At 51.2% G+C, this 24133-nt stretch overlaps 1 protein-coding gene across 2 annotated transcripts in view; it reads left to right on the top strand.

Moving 5' to 3' along the window:
- The window catches only part of GCN1 (GCN1 activator of EIF2AK4), a 67625-nt gene that overhangs the window by 23079 nt on the left and 20413 nt on the right, over positions 1-24133 (top strand). For both annotated transcript variants that reach the window (XM_049865437.1, XM_049865438.1), the window contains 26 exons: positions 747-797; positions 1199-1297; positions 1560-1733; positions 3868-4020; positions 5277-5369; positions 6729-6804; positions 7005-7164; positions 7964-8153; positions 8246-8370; positions 9164-9342; positions 9838-9931; positions 12011-12124; positions 12243-12441; positions 13494-13649; positions 14070-14251; positions 15433-15513; positions 15874-16017; positions 17324-17451; positions 17623-17812; positions 18019-18089; positions 19330-19495; positions 19858-20052; positions 21636-21882; positions 22348-22469; positions 22811-22925; positions 23702-23881. In XM_049865437.1, coding sequence (XP_049721394.1) covers positions 747-797; positions 1199-1297; positions 1560-1733; positions 3868-4020; positions 5277-5369; positions 6729-6804; positions 7005-7164; positions 7964-8153; positions 8246-8370; positions 9164-9342; positions 9838-9931; positions 12011-12124; positions 12243-12441; positions 13494-13649; positions 14070-14251; positions 15433-15513; positions 15874-16017; positions 17324-17451; positions 17623-17812; positions 18019-18089; positions 19330-19495; positions 19858-20052; positions 21636-21882; positions 22348-22469; positions 22811-22925; positions 23702-23881 — 3684 coding nt within the window. The remainder of the gene's footprint in view (positions 1-746; positions 798-1198; positions 1298-1559; positions 1734-3867; positions 4021-5276; positions 5370-6728; positions 6805-7004; positions 7165-7963; positions 8154-8245; positions 8371-9163; positions 9343-9837; positions 9932-12010; positions 12125-12242; positions 12442-13493; positions 13650-14069; positions 14252-15432; positions 15514-15873; positions 16018-17323; positions 17452-17622; positions 17813-18018; positions 18090-19329; positions 19496-19857; positions 20053-21635; positions 21883-22347; positions 22470-22810; positions 22926-23701; positions 23882-24133) is intronic.

Genomic DNA, 24133 nt, shown 5'->3' with positions numbered 1-24133 from the left:
ATGCATAGCAGAAAAACTAGAGGGAAATGCCTTCAAATAATATTTAATAATAGTTGATAACATTTTAAATAGTAACAATAACATTAATAATAGTGAATAGCAGTTAATGACATCTTTGAGTAGGAGGAGCCTGGGTGAGTTTTAAAATCTGTCTCTACATTTTGTCAGTTTCTCACATTTTCTTTAATTGCTTATTTTAGTCAGAAAACCAAAGGCTGGTCGATGTTATTGTAAACCCAGCTTTATCACAGAAGGCTACTTCTGAGTAATCAGAACCTGTATCTCAGTGTCATGCACCTGAGTACATTATTCACTCTCTTAGGAAATGTGACAGATGTGAATTTTTTTTTTAATAAGAATGTTCATAGCAGGTTTTTTCGCAGTAGCCAGAAACTGAACACAACCAAAATGTCCAACGATAGGAAAATGGTTACATTGTGGTATAATTATACAAAGAAATACTACACAACAGGAGACAGTAATGAACTGCTGGTTCCCATAACGATATCAACAAGTCTCAAAATCTCGGCAACATTTTGTTGAGTGAAAAAAGTCAGACACAAGAAAGTATTCCGTTTATAGGAAGTTTAAGAATAAGCTACATTGAACTATGGTACCAGAAAGCAGAACAGTTTAGGGATAATGGGAGAATTGACTACAAAAATGCATATAAATAAACATTACTGGTTAATGGAAATGTTCTATAACAGATGTGAAGTTTTAATCTTTTCCGTCTCTCCTCTCAGGCTCAGAGGGAAAACTGACTATTGTAGCCCAGAAGATCAGCGTCCTCTCAGGTACACAGTTTGCTCTTGGGTAGTAGACGAAAGTGTGGTCTGGTAAGAGATGACGTTTAGTGTAACGGTTCGGCAAGGTGAGTTCTCCTTGGGACCTGGAATCCTCTGATAATCTCGGACTTCCCATTCTGGTTCCCAGGACTTGCTCCTGCCTGCTTGGCAAGTGGGACTGCTCAATTGTAGTGGGAGGCCTCACTTCCATAAAAGGCAGGACGCTTGGGGGATTGAGGGACAGTCTCTAATGGCCAGAGGAGAGGCACAGTGGTCTGGTGGCCCAGAAGGGGGCCGTGACCCTGGACTGAGAACTGTGGGAGAGGTGGGCAGCGGCAGGAAAGGATCACATGTCTCGGGCATTGTGCTGACGAGAGCCTGAGCGGAGGGGGACATCTCCTGCCTTTCAGGGATCGGGAGTATCAGTCATCACGTGGTGTCTGGGCCTTCCAGTCAAGTCCTGAACGGGACTGTGGCCGAGCTGTTCATCCCGTTTCTCCAGCAAGAAGGTAATTTGTGCATAATGCTGACCATCCAGGTTGGATCTTCTTCTTGACCACAGTCTTTCCTTTGACTGAAGAAGGGTCTCACAGCCGGAGTTTTCCATAAACCCCCTTGAAGACCTATCTCCCCAGAGAGTGGATGCCGGGAATAGTTTACAGTGTTGCTGATCTCACTCTGTTGTGCTCCTGCTTGGTTGCATGAGCTGCTTGCAGCGATTGACTTGCTTACAAGGCCTTGGGCTGACTGGGCTTCTGCTTTTTGCCTTAGTTCACGAAGGCACCTTGGTACACGCTGTCTCGGTCCTGGCTCTCTGGTGTAACCGGTTCACCACAGAAGTGCCCAAGAAGCTCACGGAATGGTTCAAGAAAGCTTTCAGCCTTAAAACCTCCACCTCTGCCGTGAGGCACGCCTACCTGCAGTGCATGTTGGCCTCCTTCCGAGGTAAGAGGCCTCCTTGAGCCTGTGTCCACGACTCACCCACAGAGATGATCAGGCCTCCAGGCCGTTCTCGTCATGTTAAGCTTTCCCCTTCTGGCTCAGGCTGTTTGCATCATTTCCTCCTGAATCTCTGGGACCATTGGGGTTAACCTAATTTCTCGTCATGAGCACGCGTAGCAGCAACAGACCAAACCTGTTGCCGTTGACTCGATTCTGACTCTTAGCAACCTTACAGGACAGAGTAGAGCTGCCCCATAGGGTTTCCAAGGCTGTAATCTTTACAAAAGCAGACTGCCACATCTTTCTCCTGCGGAGCGGCTGGTGGGTTTGAACTGTTGACCTTTGGGCTACCAGCTGCACTTAACCACTGTGCCACCAGGACTCCCTAGCATCGAGGTTAGTTGCCCATAAAGCCCAGAATCGAGCCTGATCTTCACAACCAATTCTGGCTTCTCCCCCTTATCAGACCTTCAAGGTATGAACCTTTATTCAGAGAGGATCCAGACCAGAACCTCTCACTACATTACCTAAAAGCATGGGGAAATAATAATAAGACAGATTTTAAAGGTCCGACTTTATTAAACTTTGCTCTGGACCTATTAAAAACGACCACTGTCCTCATTGCAGTGCCGACAAACCTGTGGTCTTCTGGCCTTGGGCCTCACATCCTCCCAAAGCAGAGCTAGGGGACACTCTCAAGTATGTAGGAGCTTGATCTCCAAAGCAGAAATCTCTAATATTTGTTTCCGCCTCTGGGGTAAGCTTGTATTTCTTTGAAAAAGGTTTAGACTTAGGATGATCTTTGTTTAAGAAAAAACATCTGGGGTTAATGATGAGTTCTCAAAACATAACCTGGGTGAATCTGGAGGACATTATCCTGGGTGAAATAAGTCAATTACAAATGGACAACTGTATGATCTCACTTTTATAAAAAGGGAAGAATAAGGCATACATGCGGAAACCAGCGTTCATTGATGGTTACCAGGGACAGGAAGGGGGGAGGGAAGGGGAATCACTCTCTGGATAGTACTGAGTGTTATTTTTGGTGATGAGAAAGGTAACACTGAATGTGGGTGAATCGTGCACAGCTTGTCCAAGGTAAATGATGTCGCTAAGAAGTACGTAAGAATAACGGACATTTCGGTAAATGGGGGAAAAAAAAAATCTAGAGGATTCTAGAACCTTCTCTAGAGAGGGGTCACCCTTCCATATGAAACATGTCTTAGCTGATGAACTTTGCACCTAATGATTAGGATTGAAGAATATGAACAGAAGAGCTTTTTGCTCTGAGCTGAGAGCAATAAATCTTTTTCTGAAACACATCTCTGAGCTCAGAGCCCTAGACCACCTTGGTGCAGTGGTTCGTGAGGTTTATGCAAAGCCATAGATACTGCCGATTGAAATCATAGATTCCCCGTGGGTGGAAATGTACAATCAAGTACAGTGTTAGCTGCCGTAGGGATAGAGTGAGCTCACATCCCTGATTTCATAACAGGCTACGTACTCATACGTCAAATTGTATTTTCCTGTGTTGACCAACCTCAGGTTTTAGGTTGAGTTCCTACGCATCAGAGACTTGGTTTAACCTTGTCTCTTCAGCTTGAGCTAGTTCTCCTCACTACTGGATACAGACTCATGACATCACCCGAACAAAGTGTTGGTTTTGTTGTGAACATGTTGTGATGTTCCTGTTCAGTACTTAAGAAAACATATGTGTTTAGCTATACTTTTAACTAGTTCTGGTTTTCTTAATGGGTTTAGTTCATAGATTAACAGATTGGCCTGGCTTTGGAATTTGGGGAAGAGCACCAGATTGGAATTGAAAGGCTTAAGGTCAGGCTGGGTTCTGTCTCAACCAGCTGTGTGATGTTGGGTGACTCACTTAACCTCTGCAGTCTGTTTTTTCACCCATCAATAGCTGGTCTCTTTGTAAAGATCCTTCTAGCTCTGATTTCATAGCCGTAGTTTGGCTAAAGCCTCTGATTCCAGTTCCAGGTCTTTGCATGAGATATTTGACAAATTAATGCAAGGGTTTGGGTCAGCCAGTTCAGAGCCAGGCAGATAACACCTTTCTCAAGTAATGTTGTCATCCCCAGGATCTGGCCTGTTCTATGAGGTTTTTGTCCTTTCTCCTCAGGTGACACACTGTTGCAGGCCCTGGACTTACTGCCCTTGCTCATACAGACCGTGGAGAAGGCAGCCTCCCAAAGCACTCAGGTTCCCACCATCACTGAGGGGGTTGCCGCAGCCCTGCTGCTGTCGAAGCTGTCGGTGGTCGACGCCCAGGCCGGTAAGACCCAGAGATGTGCAAGATGGTAGGGAGGAGTGTCTTGATGTTTAGGATGTTACAGGATCAGCTTGGCCACATACCACACGGGATTCCACAGGGTTGCTTCCATGTCTGCAGGGATGAGCCTCAGGGTCGCCCTAGGTGGTGGGAATGAACCAGGGCATTCTGTCACTATTCTTCTTTGCCCTGTTGCTCCAGTGCTCTGGGGACTTGGCCTTGTAGATAACACCCAGACTGGCCTGGGTATAGTAGCGGGACTGTTTTTATTTGGCTGTATGTTCTTAGAGCCCAAAATTGAAAAGGCATGAGAGAGTATAACCTGAAAAGCTTCTCCTTAGCCCTGTCTTCCACCCACTCAGACCCCCTCTCTGGAGAGTATTACCAGTTTGCTGTCCAGAGGTGGTTGATGTGTAGTCAATCAGACATGTCACATAGCATAGTATACAGAAAATATCTTAGAGATGATCCCAAGTCTGGACAACAGAGCTTTCTTGTTCTTTTTTGTGACTACATGACATTCCATGATTTCTTAGTCCCTCTCCTCACAGCACACGAACGTACCCGAGCTTTTTCTGGTTGGAAATGGAGTTAAACTCTCTTCGTATTCTGTATCCACTGCCTATGGGCCATGGCCCCGGGCTGCCTTGCGGGAATGCAAAGATGAACAAGCCCGTGTTTCAGCACATTTGAGGGTGCTTACTCTAGGAGGAGAGAGGATATGAAAAGACATCCCTGATTTAAGGCAAAACGTGCCATTAAAGCAGTTTCGAAGGATAGATTGCTTTTAGTTTTTAGGGGGTGGGGATGGAGTCCAGAAAGACTTCCTGAGGGTGGAGGCATTTGGGGTTGGGGGCCTGAAGGCTAGGAAGGATTTCACTGGCCAGTGTGAATCCTAACCAGACTGGAGTCGGGGAAGAGTACAGGAAGCCACAGTGTAAGCCTCAAATGTTCCGTCTAGGCTAGAGCCCAGGGTACGTGGGAATGCCCGGTGGGAAGCAGCTGGCCTAGGCTCCTGTAGGCACCAAAGGACCTCTGAAGGTTCTCATATAGGAAATGACACTAGACGGACTATTGTTGGTTCTCAAAATGGGGGAGGGCCATGACGCTGTGAATGAACCATCCCTGCTGGAAGTGCACCCCCACCCACGTGAGAGAAGGGTCTGTCAGCAAAGCCAGGCTGAGCGGCTTCAGGAAGGAGGGGACCAGCCCTGGTGGAAATGATGAACTGTGTTGGGATGACCGGTTGTTTCTTGCAGAAGCCAAACTGAGCAGTTTCTGGCAGCTGGTTGTGGATGAGAAGAAGCAGATTTTCACTTCTGAGAAATTCCTGCTGATGGCTTCTGAGGATGGTGAGTTATTACCCACTTAGCGGAACTCCGGATTTGGGCCCAGCCACCCAGGCAGGGAGGACCTGGCCCAGGAACAGTCTAGCCAACAGCTTGGCTTTCAGGGGAACACATTCATTCCTATAGGGGAGTTGAAGGCTAGGGAAATGGGGGATCGGGAGATTTGTGGAGACAGAGCTGTGATAGTTGGGAGCTGAGTTATTAGCTATAATTACAGCAGATTGGCTAATTGGTGCTGTCTGGGAGGTTTTCTTATGTTTAAGAGGGAGCTGAGAAGCTCTGGGGGAGTTGTGGCAGACTCCACTCGCCCAGCAGGAGACACAAAAACTACTGGTTTCTACCCTGGCAGAAAAGGAACAGTTGATCTTTAAATGTATGTTAGAAAGTCTAGGTTGCCTTAGGGATGTCTGCCACTAATTGGTGATTTGAAAAGGCTTTTGACTTGTAAATCACAACATCCTATTAATGAGCTACAACTGTTAGCCATTTCCTGATTTTTTTTTAATTTAGCTAGTTTATGAATAGGACATAAAAACCCACTGCCGTTGAGTGGATTCTGACTCAAAGCAACCCTATAGGACAGAATAGAATTGCCCTATAGGGTTTCTAAGGCTGTAAATCTTTACGGAAGCAGACTGCCACATCTTTCTCCCTTAAATAGGGAATAGATTCACATAATTAAACATTAAAATATACAAGAAGGTCTAGACTGAAAATTCCACCCCTACTATAACCCTTCGCCACCCAAGTTTTCTGCTCTTACCCATGAAAACCAAACCCAATGCCACTGAGTTGATTCCAACTCCTAGCGACCCTATAGAACAGAGTAGAACTGCCCCATAGGGCTTCCAAGGCTGTAATCTTTACAGAAGCAGGCATCTTTCTCCCATGGAGCTGCTGGTGGGTTTGAACTGCTGACCTTTCGGTTAGCAGCTGGGCGCTTAACCAGTGTGCCATCAGGGCCCCTTTTCCGGCTCGTAGACAACCAATTCTATCAGCTTCTTAATCCTGAATATATTTATACAAATAAATACATTTATGTGTTAGCTTGCTACCTTTTTTACACAAATGGTAGTGTGGCTACCATATTCTCTGTACATTCTTTACTTGGGACTCGTTCTGTAAAGTGTTTTCTCCTTTTGTAGAGCTGTGTAGTAGTTTCGAGTTATTAAAAAATGTGTATACTTTTCCTTATTCCAAAATACATGTATGCAGAACAAGCACAAAGAAGGAAATAAAAAATGACCCATAATTTCACATTCAGTGATAATGACATTTACATTTTGGTGTTAATTTTCCATTTTTTTCATGTGCGTGTGTGCATGTGAATACACATATCTGTTCTGTTTCTCTCCCTCCTAGCCCTGTGCACAGTGGTGTATCTGACAGAGAGACTGTTCCTTGACCACCCGCATAGACTCACAGGCGGCAAAGTTCAGTACGTAAGGCTGAATTTTCTCTTGGGCCAGATGAGGCCACCTTGGTAGGAGCCTGAGAAATGGGGTTGTAAGGGAGGTGGAGGGCTGGCCATGGAATAGGGAGGTGGGGGGTTGGCCATGGAAAAGGGAGGTTGAGGGCTGGTCATGGAAAAGCCTGGTGCCCCAGCCTCCCCTGGACGGTCTGTCCCTCTGCCTGCAGGCAGTACCACCGGGCTCTGGTAGCGGTGCTCCTGAGTCGGACCTGGCACGTCCGCAGGCAGGCCCAGCAGACGGTCCGCAAGCTGCTGTCCTCTCTCGGGGGCTTCAAGCTGGCGTGCGGACTCCTGGAGGAGCTGAAGACTGTCCTCAGTTCTCACAAGGTGAGGACGTCTGGGCTCCGGGACCCGCTTCATGACCCTGCCTATGGTTCTGAAATTCTGGCTGGGCCTCTCCTGGCTCCTTTTGCTCACTCAGACTCTGGGTGATGCCAGAAACCTTCTCCCCTGCCCTTGCACATGCTCCAGTAGCATCGTGTTTCATATAATGCCTTCTCCTTGTCAGAGACGTTTTTTTCTTCCCATGCGTTGTAGCATGTAGCTCGACCATCTGATCCTGGAGTAACTGAATAACACTTTGTGTCTTTACAGTGCTTCATAATGCTTAAAGTACTTCCTACCCATTTGTCCTTTTAATTTTCCACAATACATTTAACAGACAGACGGGGCTATTTAACTGTAATTTTTATGAGTTGTCTAAGGCTGAAGTGTTGAAACGACCTGTACAGGGCCTCCAGCCTGTGGGCAGCAGAACTGGGAGTAGACCCAAAGACCTGACTCCTATTCAGCGCCCTTTGTACTGTGGTTGCCTGCTCCCTGCCCGCTGTATGCCGCATGGGGAATGTTGGCCAGTTCTGGGCCAGGTCTCCTGGACCAGTTTTTGTTACCTTCTTCCCCCACTATGGGCTTTTTAGGGGGAAAGTCACAGGTACTTTCTCCTTCTAGACACATCTCAGCCCGAGGGTCCCAATGCAGGAAGCTGGACGTCAGCCCCCCACTCCAACAGGCACCCCAGAGAACCCCATGAGCGAAAGGCAGCCATGTCCCCAGCATCTTTGTCTCCTGTGTGCCCAGTCTGCGCAGGGCTCTGAGCAGAGGGGGCTCAGTTGTCATCTCCATGCAGGTGCTGCCCTCAGAGGCTCTGGTGACTGATGCTGGGGAGGTGACCGAGGCGGGCAAGGCCTATGTGCCTCCACGGGTCCTTCAGGAGGCTCTGTGCATCATTTCTGGGGTGCCGGGGCTGGAGGGGGACACCTCCAACCTTGAGCAGTTGGCAGAGGAAATGCTGATCATCTCCCACCACCCCTCCTTAGGTTCGTGGCTGGGACGGGTATGGAGGGATAGGGGCTTGCCGGGCAGGAGAGAGCAGGCCCAACAGAGGCCTCAAAGACCTCCCTCCCCTCAGTGGCTGTGCAGTCTGGACTCTGGCCAGCACTTCTCACCAGGATGAAGATCGACCCCGAAGCCTTCATCAGCAGGCACCTGGACCAGATCATTCCCAGGGTCACCACACAGAGCCCCTTGAGCCAGGTGATTGGCGTGTAGGAGGGTTCTGGCCTCTGATGGGGGCTCGCCCCTAGCAGGGTTCAGGAAGGGGGAATTCAAAGAAGCAGATAGAAGGTGTGAATGAAATGTGGGCTAGGCCCCTTGGGTTGTAAGCAACAGAAAACACAAACTGGTTTAAGCACAAAAGGGAACTTGCTGCCTCATGTAACTGCCAGGTCCAAGGATATGACTGGCTTTGGGTAATGCTGGCTGCAGGGCCTCAGATGTTGCCCTCAGGACAGCTGATAGTGCCCCTCTTACTCTCTCTCCGTCTCTCTGGCTCATCCATCTGTGTCTCTCACCTTGGCTGCCCACCACGTGGGCTCTATTCTCACGCAGTCTTTCTCTTTCTGGTGGCAGGGTAGCTGCCGGAGCTTCAGGCTTCCATCTTGTTCCTCCTCAGCCTCAGTGTTTTCCAATAATTTCACCAGGTGTGGGGTCTCGTTGCTCCTGGTTGACCTGACGTGGGTCCTTTGTGCCTCCTTGAGCCCATCCAGCTGGCCTGAGTCATGTGCCCATTTCTGGAAAGGATGGGGCGTCTGCACTCAACCATAGAGATTGAGAGTGGGTCCTTCTTCAATCAGGGCGCTTTTACCAGACAAAGGGGTAAAAGCTTGGTGAGCAGGGCAGGCAGAAGCTGTCTGCTCTGGAGGACAGTGCTCAGCAAGAAAAAGGCAGAGAAGAAGGGCATCTGATTGCTGGAGGGCCTTTCGGCGTGGTAAACCCCCCCCCCCAGTGCCAGCCTTAGCACACACTAACATGTCCGTTTGTCTGGCAGTCGTCCATGAATGCCATGGGCTCCCTTTCCCTCCTGTCCCCGGACCGGGTCCTCCCACAAATCATCAGCACCATCACCGCCTCTGTGCAGAACCCGGCACTGTGCCAGGTGACGCGGGAAGAGTTCGCCATTATGCAGACCCCTGCTGGAGAGCTGTATGACAAGTCCATCATCCAGAGGTAAGGCCCATTCCTGGGTGTCGTGCCTTCCTCCCCCAAGCCTCAGTCTTCCTGTCTGCAAGATGGAGACACTGCCCCCTTTGCAGGTTGTTGGGAGACATGAGCCGCACAGTTGATCTGTTCTGGGCGTGGCGCTTCGGCCTGGGAAACACGAGTATGTCAGGTGTCCAGCACTTTCCTGGTGCACCGGTTACCAGTTACCACTGAGTCAGCTCTGACTCGTGGCAACCTCATGCTTGTCGAAGTGGGACCACGTTCCATAGGGTTTTCAGTGGCTGGATTTTTGGAAGTCGATTGTGAGGCCTTTCTTCCAATGTGCCATTGGGTGGGCTTGAACCGCCAACCTTTCAGTTAGTAGCTAAGTGTGTTTACTGTTTCCACAACCCAGGACTCCTTAAAAGCTGGTTGGGGTGTCATGGTTGGTATGAAGCTGGAAGTAAGAAGGGCCCGGCAGCCCTTTTCCAGCTGGGCTGATGAGCTGCTCTGGTGTTTCAGCGCCCAGCAGGACAGCATCAAAAAGGCCAACATGAAGCGGGAGAACAAAGCTTATTCCTTTAAGGAGCAGATCATTGAGCTGGAGCTGAAGGAGGTGAGTACACAGAGGCATTGCACCTGGGTGCCGCAGAGCTTGGTGACCACAACCAGCGGCTCTTCCCGCTGCGCATATACTTGGGTCATCCTGATGCTACTCCTCTGCTGTCCCCACATGTCCCCCCGTCCTCCTGCCACACTCTTTACCCTTTATCCGTAGCTCCTCCCACCCCCCACTCCAGGAAAGCGAATTTCTCTCTCTGCTGGGTGCCTGCAGCAGTTTAGTGTTTAGCATTGAGTATTTACCACATAGGGGACCCTGGTGGTGCAGTGGTTGATGTTCGGCTGCTAACCCAAAGGTTGGCAGCTCTGCAGGAGAAAAGACCTGGCAATCTATTTCTGTGAGGATTACAGCCAAAAAACCCCATGGGGCAGTTCTACTCTGTCACAGGTCACTCTGAGTCGAAAACTGACTCGGCACATAACAGCAACATTTACCATGTGGTGGTACTTGACTCCATGCTGGTCCCCTGGTTCCTTGAAGGCTGGGTCCTGTCTTACTGCTGCCAGCAGGCACAGGGCCTGGCCCTGTGTAGCCCCCGTGAATCAAGCTCGAATGCCATGTTCAACTTTTAAGAGGTCTGCAGGGCTCTTTACTGTCTTTGCGCCTTGCCTGCTCTTTGCAATGGTAGGTTTTTCTTGACTTCAGCATTGGCTTAATTGTCTGGTTCTCAGAGGGGTGACCCCGCCCAGCTATCCAAAGTAGACCCAGCCCCTCTTGCCAGTTAACTATGCTATTTCTTCCATATCTAGTTATTTTTTCCATATTGTTTATCATGATCTGAAATCACCTTGTTTCTGCATTTACTTGTTCCATTGTTTTTGCCCATTAGATTGTGAGCTTCCTAAGAAAAAGGACCTTGTCTTATTCCCTGTGGTGTCCCCACCACCTAGAACAGTGCCTGCCACAATACAGGCACTCAGTAAATATTTGTTGAATGAATGCATTATGTCTTTGCTATGTCATCTCAGGCCACAGGCCTTTTCTTTTTTTTTTTAATTTATTTATGGTGTTTTAGGTGAAAGTTTACAAAATCAAGTCAGTCTCTCATACAAAAAGCCATACGCACCCCACTGTGCACTCCTAGCTGCCCTCCCCTTGGTGAGACAGCATGTTCCTCCCCTCCACCCTGTATTCCCCGTGTCCATTCAACCAGCTCCTGTCCCCCTCTTCGATCTCGCCTTGCCACCAGACGGGTCACCCACATAGTCTCACATGTCTGCTTAAGCCATGAAGTTCACTCCTCACCAGCATCATTGTCTATCTTATAGTGCAGGCCAATCCCCGTCTGTAGAGTTGGTTTTGAGAATGGTTCCAATCTTGGACTGTCAGAGGATTCGGGGACCATGACCATCAGTGTCCCCCCGGTCTCAGACCAGTAAGCCTGGTCTTTTTGTGAGACTATAGGATCTGCGTCCCACTGCTCTCCTGCTCCCTCAGGGGTTCTCTGTTGTGTTCCCTGTCAGGGCAGTCATCAGTTGTAGCCGGGCACCATCTAGTTCTTCTGGTCTCAGGCTGGTGGAGTCTCTGCTTTATGTTATGTGGCCCTTTCTGTCTCCTGGGCTCATATTTACTTTGTGTCTTTGGTGTTCTTCATTCTCCTTTGCTCCAGGTGGGTTGATGCATCTTAGATGGCCGGTTGGTAGCGTTTAAGACCCCAGACACCACAGGCCTGTTCTAGGTTTCAGCTTATACTATGGGGAGACTTTCTGGGGGAAGGGACCCGTGCAGGAGAGGAAGCAAAAGTTTTGATTCTGAAGCCATGTGGCTACCAAAATACCTTTTTGAGTGCCTTGAGGGTCTTTTTACTTTTGTAATATGCAAAAGGCCCTCCTTGCCTTTGTCAGTAGGGAATTGCTTTTCTCCTGCTGTGACCATGTAGTTTTGCCTCAGTTCTGTGGAAACCAGGCAGTTGTGGACTCAGTGGGAGGTAGGGGACACCCCACGATGGGTCTGGGGGCCCAGATTGTAGACCGAGAGCTGGCACGGCACTGTTTGGGGAAACAAGCTCGCCTTCTGTGGTTGAGAGGGAGGCCAGTTCCCTGGAAGTGGAATTGGCTTGCCTGTTCCCTCCAGGAGATAAAGAAGAAGAAAGGCATAAAAGAGGAGGTGCAACTGACCAGCAAGCAGAAGGAGATGCTGCAGGCCCAGCTGGACAAAGAGGCACAGATCCGAAGGCGGCTGCAGGAGGTAAGTGGCTGCTGCCACCATGTTCTCGAGCCTGTGAATGCTGGGCAGCTGGGGCCCGAGCCTTGCTGCCCTGGAGCAGGGCCATGTTGACCTCCTTCTGGGGCGACTCTGCTTGCAGCTGGACGGTGAGCTGGAGGCGGTGCTAGGACTCCTGGACAGCGTCCTGGCCAAGAACCCTTCTGGCCTGACCCAGTACATCCCAGTTTTGGTCGACTCTTTTCTGCCCCTGCTGAAGTCTCCACTGGCTGCTCCCAGGATCAAGAACCCTTTCCTATCCTTGGCTGCCTGTGTCCTGCCCCCTCGACTCAAGGCTGTGGGTTAGTGCTTGTCTGCTGGCTGCAGGGAGGTTGGGATGGAGGAAGGTGAGAGAGTGTGGGAAGGCCTGTGGTGATCCAGGCTACTGAGTTTTCCTTCTCCATGTGGAGGCAGTCTTGGGAACTGCAAGCTACATATCCACGGGAGCAACATTGTGCCTCTTTCTTGTCTGCTTTGTGTCCGCTGTGCCTGCGCTCAGAGGACCAGGTTTTAGACTCTAGTCAGCGTCTGCTCTTTCTGTAGTAGTTTTAAACGAAGGAGTCGGACATTCAGTGCCAGTCAGGATGGTTTGGTGTAACAAGACCCATCAGAGCAGCCCAGGGCTCCTGAGCAGCCATCTGCCAGTGGTGGTCAAGGTGTCAGTGACTGTTGGCTTTCTGTTAAAAAAAAAAAAACAAACCCAGTGCTGTCAAGTCGATTTCGACTCATAGCCACCTTATAGGACAGAGTAGAACTGCCCCATAGAATTTCCAAGGAGTGCCTGGTAGATTGAAACTGCTGACCCTTTGGTTAGCAGCCGTAGCACTTAACCACTACACCACCAGGCTTTTTGTTAGTTGTGGAGAAATCAAAAGCCAGGTAGAGCGGCTGGCAGTTAAGGTGGTCTTACTTCTGTGGGTGGTTTCATGACCTTAAGCAGATACCGTTTTAGCTTAAAGGGTGAGGCTGGAATCTGGGAATGGTTCTGAGTGGAAACTTCAGTCTGTGCCCTGTGGAGCCTGTCAGAAGTGTTGTCTGGCTGGCTGAGCTTATTGCGTGGAAGGTGGAGGAACTCTATGGGTAGAGCTTTACTCTTGGCTGAGTAACCTTTGGGTGGGCCATGCCTCCTCTCAGGGTTATAGTTTCTTGAGTATCCAAAGGGCAATTCCTGCCTACCCACCCTCCAGCGTTGTCTTGATCCAATGGGAAATGAGGTCAAGGATGTCTTAGCATGGCAGAAGAGGGTTTTAAATCAGGGACCAGGCACCGCTACACTGGGCCCCTGGTTCTGTGGGGCTGGATCCTGCATATCTGCCTGGGTCATCCCCCATGGGGCTTTTTCTCTTGGACATAGGCACTCTGGTGAGCCATGTGACTCTGCGCCTCCTGAAGCCAGAGTGTACTCTGGATAAGTCATGGTGCCAGGAGGAGCTGGCGGTGGCCGTGAAGAGGGCTGTGAGCCTGCTGCACTCCCACACCATCACCAGCAGGGTGGGCAAGAGTGAGCCAGGTAAGGGACAGATGGAACGCAGGACATGGGTGGGCTGAGCTGGGTGGGAAGGCTGTGTGGGCTGGGGCGTCCCTGGCCTTGGTTTACTCATCTAGAAAGTGGGGAGTTGGGCCAGAGGAGGGTTTCTGAGTCCAGTCCTGGTGTTCTGAGTTGCCATGACTGCCATTGAGGTTTACGTCTTGTCACTGAAATCTCCTTCTCTGTTTTAACTCTCACCTTCTGGAGCTGGGCAGTGTTTGGGGTAAGGGCAACGTGAGCTTTAGAACTGGGCTACCTGCTGTCACCTCTGTGTCATAGTATGCCTTTCTGTGTCAGAAAGAGCATCCCGCCTCCCTCACTGCCCTGAGGATGGGGACTGCAGCAAGGTGGCCCAGTGCCCCACCGGACCTGCAGGTTTGTGCCTGCTTCTTGCCCGCACAGATGCTGCGCCGTTGTCCGCACCAGCCTTCTCCTTAGTCTTCCCGTTTCTGAAGATAGTGCTGACCGAGATGCCCCACCACAGCGAGGAGGAGGAGGAGCTCATGGCCCAGGTCCTTCAGATCCTCACTGTCCATGCCCAGCTGAGGGCCTCGCCCAGCACCCCGCCCAGGCGGGTGGATGAGGTTGGTGGGGAGCTCTGCTCTCCCTTTCGCTTAGGGGGACCAGGGTGGGGGCAGGAGCTTCTGACACCTTCTGACCCATCAGCAATCCTGGCGGGAAAGCAGAGAGTATGTTTCTACCTAGAATAGCAACTGTTGGCAAGGAGGACCAGAATGTCCTCTGTGCAGTTCTCAGGGCCTCAAAGAAGCTTCCAGGTCCCCTGTATCTTCAAAAAGTGGAAGGACTCTGCATTTATTTTATTGTGTTTGCTTGAGTTTTAACTCAAGATATCAGCGTCAGTCTCACTGTGACTTGCTCATGATTACGAGATTGCGCCTTGGTTCGGTAAGAGGCTTTCTCTTTTAATACATTATGTCATAAAAATTTGCCAAAGTAAGGCATGCATATTTAAAAAATTCTAACCATACAGAGGCTAAAAAGGAAATACCATACCCCAGAGGTAACTACTGCTAACACTTTGATGTGTATACCCTTGTGAATTTTTTTTTTAGGCACGTGCAAAACTTACATCCACATGCATGGGTGGGTTTTTTCATATAACCATACGTCCTGGGTCTCATCTACCTTATTGATTTTCCTGGCTGCGTGGTATTCCATACTGTGGGCTCCATGTTTTATTGACCTGTTTACTTATTGGTGGACATTTAAACTTTTCTAGCTCTTCCCTGTTTTGAACAGTGCTGTGATACAGACCTTTGTATGTATGTGCACCTCATATAGCCCGTGGGAGCATTTCTGTAGGAAGGAGAATTGGGGTGAGGTACTAGGTCATGTGGCATGTTCTGAGATACGCCCTCACTAAGAGTTTCCTTTCTCCAAGCCTACTTCAACCTCAGATGGTGTTAGTCTTGCCAGCGATGTGCAAAAGAACGGTACCTCATTTTATTTTGCATTTTTTATAACTTGTAAAGCTGAGTCTCTCTGTATGTTTATGGGCCTCCTGCATTTCCTGTTCTGTGAATCTCAAGCCAGCCTCATTGTTCTTGTTTTAATCACCGAGGACCATAGTTGACTGGGTTCGCCTGTTTGGACTTAGTTGTAAACCTCAGGGGTTCCTACAGTAACATCTGATATATGACCCAGGATGTGTCCCTGAGGGTGAGAGGATGCCTTCATTTGCTGCTAGGCTTGGTTACAAACCTTCCCTGTGCCTCGCCCCAACTTGTTTGCTGTTTTCTCCTAGAACGGGCCAGAGCTGCTGCCGCGTGTGGCCATGTTGCGTCTGCTGACGTGGGTGATCGGGACAGGCTCCCCCCGCCTGCAGGTGATCTGGTTTTCATTTGTAGTTACTGTCATTCAGTCTGTGACCACAGATCCCAGGATAAGGGATTGAGTGCTAGTTCTCTGTTCCCTCGGCCCTGATTCTTGGACTTGGGCAGAAGAGCTGCTATTGAGAGCTGGCCTGCACTGTTCTCAGCTAGTGAGAGACTGCTTGGGCCCTGCCACTGAGCCCTGGCCTGGAGATAGGGTCTTAGCTGTAGTGGGGCTGCGGGGGTGGACATTCTCAGTTCAGATCCCTCTCTGAGTCTTTCAGCCCGTCATTGCCTCGCATTCTGCCTGGGCCCAGAGTAGGCACTTGGTAGACATTGCTGAACTCAACCTGGCAGATCGATGCTCTTCTTAGGTTCTGGCATCAGATACCATGACCACCCTGTGTGCCAGCAGCAGTGGCGAGGACGGCTGTGCCTTTGCAGAGCAGGAGGAGGTGGACGTGCTGCTCTGTGCCTTGCAGTCCCCATGTGCCAGCGTGCGGGACACTGCGCTCCGGGTACGTGGCCACTCCCCCTCGGGACCACTGCCAGCATCCCTTGTCACTCTACGTGAGTTTGAGCTGTGTGATGGGCATTTGAGAGACTGTCCCTCACCCTGATGGGAGCTGCTTCGTGCCTGCACCACTGTGTCCTGGAGAGGCAGTGAAAAGAGGCCACGGGGGTGGGTCGGGGATCTACCTGAGAATTGGAACAACCAAATAGTTGTCGCGATGTATTGCTGTCTACTTCTTCACCTGCAAAGACTTCACCTGTGTTCTAAAACGGAATGCGGATCTTGATACCTTTATAGACAGATATAACTCACAAAATTAGTTTGTTTTTTCAACCCACCACCTTGTACTTGGCTTTCATTGTTGGCTTTTGTGCACAAAACTAAACAATCCCCTTGGAGCGATGAGTAAGTGGTTCCCAAATGCTAGTCTGAAGCCTCCTACCGTTGGCCTGTGACCGAGTTTTCACTGGCACTTGGTTAAAAATATGGAAGATACGGGCAAGGTGGTAATTTCTGTTAAAGCTAAATTCATTCAATCAGACTTCCCTTTTTCTGAGATCATGTATGTCTTACTTAGAGTTAGACTTTTTAATTTTTACGTTACAGAGTTCTGCCATTGTTGTTGTTAGCTGTTGTTGAGTTGGTTCCTACTCCTAGTGACTTGATGTACAATAGAACGAAAAGTTGTCCGGTCCTGTGCCATCCTCACAATCATTGCTATGTTTGAGCCCATTGTTGCAGCCACTTTGTCAGTCCATCTTGCTGAGGGTCTGCCTCTTTTTCACTAACCCCCTGTTTTACCAAACATGATGTCCCTTCTCCAGGGATTGGTCCCTCCTGATAACATGTCCAAAGTACGTGAGACAAAGCCTCACCATGCTTGCTTCTGAGGAGCATTCTGGCTGTACTTCTTCCAAGACAGATTTGTTTGTTATTCTGGCAAAAGAACACCAGTTTTACCGCACCTTCATTTCACTAAAGAAAAGCTGTCTTACGACACACTGAGTAGGTCGTGAGCTGAGCTGACTCACAGCACTCCCTAGACCAGTGCTGTCCAGTAGAACTTTCTGCAGTGATGGAAATGCTGTCCAGTATGGTAGGCAGTAGCCATGTGGCTATGGACCATTTAAAATGTGGCTGGTAGAACTGAGGAATGGCATTTGTAATTATTTCCAATTGATTTCACATCAAGCAGCCACATGTGGCTAACGGCACCTTGGGTAGCACAGCCAAGAGGAAGGTGAGGAGGCAGGTTAGAAGCGCTTCCTAAAAGGTTGTGCCTCACACAGTCTAACCCCTCCCCCTTGCAGGGGCTGATGGAGCTCCACATGGTATTGCCTGTGCCTGATACTGATGAGAAGAATGGCCTGAACCTTCTGCGGCGGCTCTGGGTGGTCAAGTTTGACAAGGAGGAGGAGATCCGGAAGCTGGCTGAGAGGTGAGCGCTGCTGGAAGGTCTCGTTTTCCTCTTCTGTCTTCTTCCCCTATAAAAGAACGCTCAGCCTGCAGTGTGCTCAGCCTACAGTGGAGAGAGGGGCTGGGTGGTCAGGTTTGGCAGGCAGGAGCTGCAGAGCCTTGTCTGACAAGCCCCCACCTGGGGTCTGCACAGGCTGTGGTCGTCGATGGACCTAGATCTGCAGCCTGACCTCTGCTCCTTGCTGATTGATGATGTGATTTATCACGAGGCGGCCGTGAGGCAGGCTGGGGCTGAAGCCCTTTCCCAGGCAGTGGCACGGTACCAGCGGCAGGCGGCGGAAGTCATGGGCAGGCTCGTGGAGATTTACCAGGAGAAGCTCTATGTGAGTAATGACGTGGTCTGGGCAGTACGAGATTGGCTTGGATTCTGCCCAGCTCCTGGCCTAGTCCAGACCAGAGTCTGAGAGCTCACTGTGACTCCGGTGGCTCTGACTAACTTCCTGCCTCACGGTCCTGGTGGCCAGGTGGTTGGTGTACCTGGTGGGCCAGGGAGAGCACCACAGTGCATTTATTGAGCTATCTGTTGCAGCGGCCGCCCCCGGTTCTGGATGCTCTGGGACGAGTTATTTCTGAATCTCCTCCAGATCAGTGGGAAGCCAGGTATTCCAACTGTTCCAGTCTTGTTCTTGTCTCACCCAGGGCTTTTGTGGATGTAAAATGCAGGCAGGCTGGGTGGGTGCAGTGAGGAGGCGGCATGAATAATGGCACAGTAGAAGGAGAGAGCATGACCTCAGAGTCAGAGGCCTAGGCTCTACTGCTGGCTCCTCTCTGTGCTGGCTGTGTGGCCTTGGGCACATTTCTCTTTCTTCCGGCCTGTTTCATCATCACTGTGAAGGGCACAGTGACAGAGCCTCCTTTGCGGAGTTGTTAAAGTTAGCTGCCGGACAATATGTAAAGTGCCTGTGAGTGTTAGCTCGCTCCCCCTCAGAGCCCAGCCATAGCAGTTGGAAGATTTGGGAGATGTCTGGGAGCAAGTGACCTTAGAAGATACTTACCTACCAGAGTAGGTGAGTGACAGACGCGCAGTCGATGTTAGCTTTCTGAGTGGCTGGCCCTGGCATTCCCCATCCCAGGGCGGCTTCGTGTGTCAGTTTATGGGCCCGTCTAATGCATGGAGATTATTTCTTTTTTGTCCCAGAGCATCAGCCAGGGATGGGACATAGATTCTTTGCCCCAAGAGCCTTCCTTCTGCTCTGTAGCTGAAAAGAATAATATCCCTTGCCTCTTACAACCTACCTCAGAGGTAGAGCGGCAGGCATTGCTCTCACACATAGGGAGATGAGGCAAAGCTGGTCCCCGCCCAGGGTCGCCCTGCCCTGGAGCTAGAGGGGCAGGCATTGCACTCACACATGGGGAGATGAGGCAGAGCTGGTCCCCGACCAGAGTCACCCTGCCTCAGAGGTAGAGAGGCAGGCATTGCACTCACACGTGGGGAGATGAGGCAGCGCTGGTCCCCGACCAGAGTCACCCTGCCTCAGAGGTAGAGGGGCAGGCATTGCACTCACACGTGGGGAGATGAGGCAGAGCTGGTCCCCGCCCAGGGTCACCCTGCCTTGGAGCTAGAGGGGCGGGCATTGCACTCACACATGGTGAACTGAGGCAGAGCTGGTCCCCTGCACAGGGACACCAGGGCAGATGTCAGAACTCTATTTGACAAGTCAGTTGTGCAAGACCATTGGATAAGCCCTGGCCATGGGCTCTATGCTGTGCTCTCTTCCCCTGGAGCCGTGTGTGCTGCAGGCATGCTCCGTCTCCTGGTGACGAGCTGGAGTAGCTCTCATCAGCAGAGGAAACCCTGGCTGGCTCTTGCCCCACTGACACACTGCCACTTCTTTCCCAGGTGTGGCTTGGCTTTGGCCCTGAACAAGCTCTCCCAGTATTTGGACAGCTCTCAGGTGAAGCCCCTCTTTCAGTTTTTTGTCCCTGATGCCCTCAACGACCGAAACCCAGATGTCCGGAAGTGCATGTTAGATGCAGCCCTTGCAACGCTCAACACCCATGGGAAGGTAAAAGGATTTCAGCCAGCTGAGGGGGCAGGGAGGGTGGCTGGGCCCAGGAAGGAGGCAGGGCTGAGCAATGGCGACACAGGTACTGAATGCCAGAAATCGTGGAGGGGTGGTAGCCCTGCCAGCGGAAGACTGCCATTGCATCCCTTTTGATCCAAAAAGATCCTGAAAGAATGTTAAAGTCTTACAGGCCTGCACCAATCCTGCCAGAATACTGGGAGAGCTGCTGGTATTGCTGGTTGGCTTGTCAGGAGGCCCACCCCAGAGCCAGATTTGGGTTTGGTCATTGGGGCAGAGATCATTCTCCCTGCACGCAGCTCCATAAGGTTGGCCTCAGGTCCTGAGTGGGCTTGGCTTTCCAGGAGAACGTCAACTCACTGCTGCCAGTGTTTGAGGAGTTCCTGAAGGATGCGCCCAATGACGCCAGCTACGATGCTGTGCGGCAGAGTGTGGTGGTCCTGATGGGCTCCCTGGCCAAGCATCTGGAGAAGAGCGACCCCAAGGTGAAGCCCATTGTTGCCAAGCTCATCGCTGCCCTCTCCACCCCCTCCCAGCAGGTATGTGCCACCTGGCCTTAGGCCCATGGGGCCAGTTGAGGAACTGGGGACCCGGCTCTGGATAGGCAGCAGGATGGCGGGGGCAGGGTTAGGTGACCAGGCTCCAGATGGCCCTGTTTTCTGCGAGGAGTAGCCCCCTTTCCCACGGGACAGCCTGGTTCATGGTCAAGAGCACCCCCGGAGAGCATTGTAGTGAATTTATGGCAGGCCTCCTCTGTGGGTCTTGCATAGTGTGTCCACGCCACAGTAAACTGTAGCCTCAACTACTGGCCAGCCTCGTTCCCCATGGGCTGTGGGCACGGAAAGGGATGACACAGTGAGCAGACTCTGGCAGGACAACCCAAAAATTGCAAACATGCAACAGGACACAGTATAGTATTTATCTATATTGCATTTCATTGTCATGTTTGTCGTTACAGTGCTCATTCGTGTTTGTATTTAAAAATAAAAAGTTATAATACAGAGAACACCCATGGAAAAGGGGTTCCTTTAGTCTTTGTATAATTTGTTTTTGTATATTTTCCTTTTTTCCATTCATTTACTAACAATCATTTTTTGCACTTTGTGTAAACCTTGCACTGGGATCCAAACCAAACCCAGTGCCGTCAAGTCGATTCCGACTCCTAGCGACCCTATAGGACAGAGTAGAACTGCCCCATAGAGTTTCCGAGGAGCGCCTGGAGGATTTGAACTGCCGAACCTTTGATTAGCAGCTGTAGCACTTAACCACTATGCCACCAGGGTTTCCCACTGGGGTCCAGAGACTAAAAAAGATGGGCCCCTCTCTTGTCATGCTTTTTCCCGACCCTCTCCATATGTTGGTTCCATGTATCAGGTGCCTTTTACTACAGCCTCAAGCCACAGTGCAAAGGGTTTTTTTTTTTTTTTTTTTCGTTTTTCTCTACTTGGAGAAACATTTGTGTACATTTTCTGTGACTTGCATTTTGGGTCACCCAGAGTACCCTCCTCAAATGCACAGTTGAGAAGAGTAAGTTTACAAAATTGTGGTCAAGTAAGATGTCAGAAAACCCGACCTGCAAAGGGCCCCACATGGGTACCGGAAAGTGCTGCGCTTTGTTGCTCTTCAGTTGGGCTTATGGGCTGTGGCTGGAAGGGAAAGTTTACAGTGTCTCTTGGTTCTGCTCAACTTGGCCCTGGTCCTGTAAGACGCAGCCTGGTCTTGAGACATTTGAAAGCCCAGAGACCTGGACTGCTTATATGGGGGAGCTGTAACACACTTCATCGTAGAGATCTTTCGCTGAGTGGGTTTGGTCTCTCTGGAGTTTTTCCCACCTGTCCAGGCCTCGGTTCTTCGTTCAGACCAGAAATAGCGCCGTGCTTGCTGCTGCTGCTGTGTCTGACAAACTGATACGCACACCAGCAGGGCATGTGTGTCACGTGCGAGAGGGCGTGTGAGGCCCCATCTGCTTCTCTGACATCCTGTGACAGTGGGCAGGCAGCAGTCAGCTGGTATGAGTTTAGGGATATCTGGTGGTGAGCGGCTGCACAGGATGGTATCAGTCACCCAGACCCAGCTGTGGTGTGGCAGAGCTGCCGCTCTGACAAAGACGTGCCCTCCCCAGGTCCAGGAGTCTGTGGCGAGCTGCTTGCCGCCTCTTGTGCCGGCCATCAAGGAGGACGCGGGAGGGATGATCCAGAGGCTGATGCAGCAGCTGCTGGAGTCGGACAAGTATGCTGAGCGCAAAGGGGCTGCGTACGGGCTGGCAGGCCTGGTGAAGGGCCTGGGCATCCTCTCCCTGAAGCAGCAGGAAATGATGGCAGCGCTGACCGACGCCATCCAGGACAAGAAGAACTTCCGCCGGAGAGAGGGTGCGTGTCTCTGAGCTTCGGGCCATCCAGTGTGTAAAGCCAGTCCCGATGGTTGCCAGGGAGGGACGCAGGGCTGGTGTTTGTGTGTGTGCTGCGGCGGTTCTGTAGGGGCATGTGTGTGTCCTCGTTCCTCCTGGGTCCTAGATGATGTGGCCTGGGCGTTCTTATTCCTAACTCAACAACACCCTTAGGTGGGAGAGTTGTTGCCCTTCTAGCTGCTAGTGCCAAGGAGTGACAGCCGGCTCCCCTGCCCTCTTCTTTCCTCTCAGCCACACCGCTGCTCTGGGATGCTTCAAGCTGGGACAGAGGGTGCTGCTCCCTCGTGGGACAGCCACATTAGTCCATAGCTGCCCGGGGTGTTTCTAGAGGGTGAGGAGGTGGTAGGGAGGCTGCTGGCCTCTTCCTGTTCCCGGTGGCAGCCTCAGAGAACACTCTGTTCCCAGCTGTCCCCCTGCTCCTCCCCAGGAGCCCTGTTCGCCTTTGAGATGCTCTGCACCATGCTGGGAAAGCTCTTTGAGCCGTATGTGGTCCACGTGCTACCCCACCTGCTGCTGTGCTTCGGGGACGGGAACCAGTATGTGCGTGAGGTAAGTCCTGACGCTGCACGGGGGAGCCGGGGGCTGGCCCAGGTGTGAGATGCAGGGCAGCCTCTCAGGTGGTCTAAGGCCCCCGTGGCTCCTTCTTCCGGTGTGGAATGCCTTCTGCCCACACCTCGGGCACTGGTTACTGGTGTAGACTATTCTCTGGTTCCCCATAAAGCACTGAGTAGGATGGGAAACTGCCTCGTGTTCACAGTATCCCAGACCTCAGCACAGGGCCTGACACAGACCCATGAGTGCTAGTCACTGGAAGCACACAGGGCATGGCATCAGGCCTTAACCCTTGCTTGGGCGAGGACGCCCCTGAATGCCTTTTCTCCTCCCTTGAGGCTGCAGATGATTGTGCCAAGGCTGTGATGAGCAACCTGAGTGCTCACGGGGTGAAGCTGGTGCTCCCCTCCTTATTGGCTGCCCTGGAGGAGGAATCCTGGAGGACCAAAGCTGGTAAACCACTCCCTTCCTGCCCCTCTTCCTCAACTTCCTGTTTTGGAAAGTACCCTTGTAGGGATCCAAGTCATGGGCAGCCCTTGTCCTGTATGTGGCCCTCAGTCCCTAGCCCAGGGAAAAGGCCAAGACTCGGTGCCCTTGGGCAGCTCCATCTTTGTGTGATTTGTGCATTCCCATGCACAGGACAGGAGCCACAACCCCAGGTCATGAAATCACAGGGCTTTAAAGCTGGACTCTGAAATCACCTGGTTCTGTGACTCTAAAGCTGTTTTCCCCATTAAAATTCTTCTAAAAGAGAGAGTCTTTTCTGGAACCTTGTACGCAAAAGACACAGCAGGTGCTTTAGTTTGGGCGGCGTCTAGTCTGGGGCTCTCCAATTGGCTTCTTCCTTGGTCCTTCAGACTTGGTTCTATATTGTTTGAAAAATCACACCTGTAAATCTGTTTCCTCAATTGTGGGTGGGGAAACCGAGGCCCGAGATATGAAGTGAGTTAGCCTTTGATCCCCGCCAGGAGTGAACCTGGCCTCCCTCAGCCCGGTCTCACCTCTTTCCCCCACACTGCACTGCTTCTCAGCCAGGATCCCATGGCTTAGCAGGCCCCAGGAGCCTTTTGTACTCTCTGCTGGAGGCAGCCCCTCTGGCCCCTCCCAGGGAGGGTGTGAGCATGGCCTGCAGAGGAGCAGGCTGGTCACCCCTTGCCCATGCAGCCCACCCATGTGACTTGCAGGTCTGTGCTCAGTGGGTCCAGTGCTGGGTGTGTGTCTGTCTGCAGGGTCAGTGGAGCTGCTCGGGGCGATGGCGTACTGTGCTCCAAAGCAGCTGTCATCCTGCCTGCCCAACATCGTGCCCAAGCTCACGGAGGTGCTGACTGACTCTCACGTCAAAGTGCAGAAGGCTGGACAGCAGGCGCTAAGGCAGATCGGCTCCGTCATCAGGAACCCGGAGATCCTGGGTATGTCTTTTCCACAGGGGCCCTTGTATTGGCTCTCCCTGCCCTTGGACATTGCAGGGAAGATGCACCTACCCAGGCTGTTGCCCTGAGAGGGCACATATGTCCGCAGTGAATTAACTTCTAAGTCCTAGGTGGGCCACCCTTTTCCTGGAATAATTAGTTGAGGTTGTATGGAAGCGGTCTGTTTTCCGACTGGTCCAGAGCAGTCGTCATCGTTTGTACTTGTTGTTGTCTTCTTGAATTTAGTCATCA

The sequence above is a fragment of the Elephas maximus genome, chromosome 22 (genome assembly GCF_024166365.1).
Source record: "Elephas maximus indicus isolate mEleMax1 chromosome 22, mEleMax1 primary haplotype, whole genome shotgun sequence".
Taxonomy (NCBI): Eukaryota; Metazoa; Chordata; class Mammalia; order Proboscidea; family Elephantidae; genus Elephas; species Elephas maximus.
Note: the sequence above shows the minus strand (reverse complement) of the source record. Positions and strands in the feature narration are given on the sequence as shown.